Here is a 3137-nt window from a genome sequence, read left to right as displayed (position 1 = left end):
TTTTTTGGTAATTTACTATCAAATTATTCAAATTTATTCACTAGTCAGATGTCCACCAGCCAGGTGGACATTGGTGCTGAAGAAAGTCATATCTACAAGAATTTGATTTCATCAGTCACCTTGGCAGATAAGACAAAAATGGGAATAGTGAGGAGGATTCCATCTTCCATACAAAGGGGTTATGTGTAAATAGTGTTCATTGGTCTGATGTTCAAGCAGAGTACATTTTCCATTTTGACAAGGTTTAACACTCTTGCAAGGAGTGAAAAGTTACTCATGGTATTACTCTTTCTTGACCAAATGCTGTTACTGCCAGACCTCAAGTTTTTGATTTTTTTTTTCTTGGACATTTCTCATTAAATGTCATTTTCTCTATTTTCTGTCATTGTGTGTTACAGAAAAGTAGTTCAGTCACCATGCCTCCTCCTTACGTGCTTTTTCCTTGATTCTGATTTTTAGTACTGTATCTGTATTCAAGACTTAGCACAGTAATTGAAAGCTTTTTATGACATTTATATCTCACATGACTTAAATGTCAATAGCAAGTGCATATGGCCTGATTTGTTTGGTAGCCTAAGTAAACTGTCTGAAAAAATATGGTAGTCTGTAAGCATATTACAACTCCTTTTTTCCTTTTTTTTTTTTCTTTTTTTCCTTTTAGGTCACCATTATTGAGCCGCTCTCAACAAGCCCAACTGAATTCAGATCTAAAAACATATTTGATGCAGAACTGCAGTGGTGAGCCTTGCGTGTTGAGTGCCAGAGAATGGGTTAAAGACCAGGCAGCTGCTTACATTGACAGAGAACTTTCACCTTCCTCAGTGACGTCTAATGCTGTTCGGTCAGAGGATGTCATTTTCACTAGATTGTGGATCTATAGTCACCATATTTACAACAAGCAAAAAAGGAAGAATATTATAGAATGGTCCAAGGAACTCTCTCTGTCAGGATTTTGCATGCCTGGGAAACCAGGTGTTGTTTGTGTAGAAGGTCTGCAAAGTAGCTGTGAAGAGTTCTGGTCAAGGTTAGCTTTTCTTTGTATTTAAATGCTGTTAATACTAAGAGTAATTTGTTTTTTTATGTTGTGTATATGGGCAGAAGATTTGACACCCAACCACCTTCCAGCCAATAAGGGTCTGCAAAGGTTGTAGTTTTTTTTGTTTGTTTGTTGTTGTTGTTATTGCTGTTTTTGTTTTTTTTTTCCCCATAATGTGCTTGCAACTCAGTATCCACTGTAGTGGTGGTTATAGCAGTCAAAGCTACTAATACTGCACAGTGCACATATATTTCTGTTTTTATCTTGCTCTGTATTACAGAATTATAGCAATGGACAGCAGTATTCCATTCTTGTTAGATATGTACATGGTTATCTTGCTTTATGTTCATAATTTATTTTGCCCCCATCACTCATATAGGTACTACTACCTATATGAGGTAGTATTAGACTAAATGAACATAATTGTTTGATTAAAAGAATTTGACAGCACATAGTAAGAATGTTAGAATTCTTAGCACAGCAAGGCAGAAGTGAGCACTGAAGTTGAAACCACACCTTCATCAATTATACTGTGAGGAGACACATAAGAGTTCTTGAAGGAGATGAAACAAGCTGCTGCCTGTGGGAGTATTTACATGGGAGCAGTATTCCTATAACCAACTAAGGAACCATTACTTCTGTCATGATGTATGTAGGAAATAAATTTGTTGACTTTTGTGATAACTGCTAGTTCATACTATTTTTTAAAAGAGTCTGTATCTTATAGATAGGTTGACATTTCTCCATTTGCTTTCAGAATAAGAAGACTAACATGGAAAAGAATACTAATTCGGCACAGAGAAGATATTTCTTTGGAAGGTGGATGTCTTGCTGAGATTCAGAAACAAAGAAAGTTTTCCACTTTGGAAGAAAAATGTTTCGATGCACATGGTGCTAGAGGAAATCATATGGATTTGGGGCAGCTATATCAATTTTTAGAAGAAAAAGGATGTGCTGACATTTTTCAAATGTACTTTGGGGTTGAAGGGCATTAAATCATCACAGGTCCAACTGCCGACATTTCTAAGTTAATCTTCATAACAGATTTGTAAGCTTTTCTGCAACAGTTGATCAGAGAGGAAATTAGTGATTCTTTTTTAATGTGATGGATCCAGTTTTCTAAGAAAACAAGTATTCAATGACAGCTGAATAATGAAAATGACTGAATGAATGGACACCTGGATGCTTTCCTGTACGACCTGCTCTAGGGAACTGCTTTAGCAGGGGGCTGGACTCAATGATCTCCAGATGTTCCTTCCACCCCCAGTGATTCTATGAAGGTGTTATTACAGCTGCTGATTTTAAGGACTTTTGCATACACACCGAATTACAAAAACTATTTGGTAGCCTAATGGGTAGAGTTACAGAATGTGGAATTGTAGTGAGTGAGTATGTGAATAGGAAGAAGAGAAAAAGGTGTGTGCATTGGAAGAGAAGAAATAGGATGTTTACATGATTTATTACTGTTTACATGTGCTACACTCAGACTTCTCTAACAATGTCTTCTATCGATTTCTATATGAAAGTTTATGAAGCTGTGAAATCAGTTTTCATTTTTCAGGGGAAATTGTTCTAAGTTGAGGGAGGGAAGATTTAGGTTGGATGTCAGGGGGAAATTCTTTACAGAGAGTGGTGAGGTGCTGGCACAGGCTGTGGTTGTGGATGCCCCGTCCCTGGCGGTGTTCAAGGCCAGATTGGATGGGGCCCTGGGCAGCCTGGTCTAGTATTAAGTGCGGAGGTTGGTGGCCCTGCATGTGGCGGGGGGGTTGGAGATTCATCATCCTTGAGGTCCCTTCCAACCCTGACCATTCTGTGATTCTTAAAAAAAAGAAAAAAAGAGCAGACTCAGAAAAGCCTTATTTATACAGATAGAATTAGCTCGGATATCTTTTGTAGTGACAGTTCACAGTGATTTTGTTTGATACACAGAGATTTCCCCGGCTGAGAGTATGCAAATCGTCAAGCACTTTTAATTTTACACAGAACACAGCAGTTTTATAAAGGCCCCACGCGTCCTCTTCCAGGTGCGCGTACGTTCAGGCGTGAGGTGAAGGGGCGGGGCCAGCGAAACGGGCGGGCTCATGAGGGAGGCGGGACTTCC

At 38.7% G+C, this 3137-nt stretch overlaps 1 protein-coding gene across 4 annotated transcripts in view; it reads left to right on the top strand.

The window, feature by feature from the left end:
* Positions 1 to 2627, top strand: part of RWDD2B (RWD domain containing 2B) — a 3723-nt gene extending 1096 nt beyond the window's left edge. For all 4 annotated transcript variants that reach the window (XM_010722532.3, XM_010722529.3, XM_003202889.4 and 1 more), the window contains exons 4-5: positions 662 to 1024; positions 1794 to 2627. In XM_010722532.3, the coding sequence (XP_010720834.1) occupies positions 662 to 1024; positions 1794 to 2031 (601 nt within the window). In that variant the 3' untranslated portion in view covers positions 2032 to 2627. The remainder of the gene's footprint in view (positions 1 to 661; positions 1025 to 1793) is intronic.
* Positions 2628 to 3137: the final 510 nt, after the last annotated feature.

The sequence above is a fragment of the Meleagris gallopavo genome, chromosome 1 (assembly GCF_000146605.3).
Source record: "Meleagris gallopavo isolate NT-WF06-2002-E0010 breed Aviagen turkey brand Nicholas breeding stock chromosome 1, Turkey_5.1, whole genome shotgun sequence".
In the NCBI taxonomy this organism is placed as follows: domain Eukaryota; kingdom Metazoa; phylum Chordata; class Aves; order Galliformes; family Phasianidae; genus Meleagris; species Meleagris gallopavo.
This window is presented reverse-complemented; position numbering and strand designations above follow the sequence as displayed.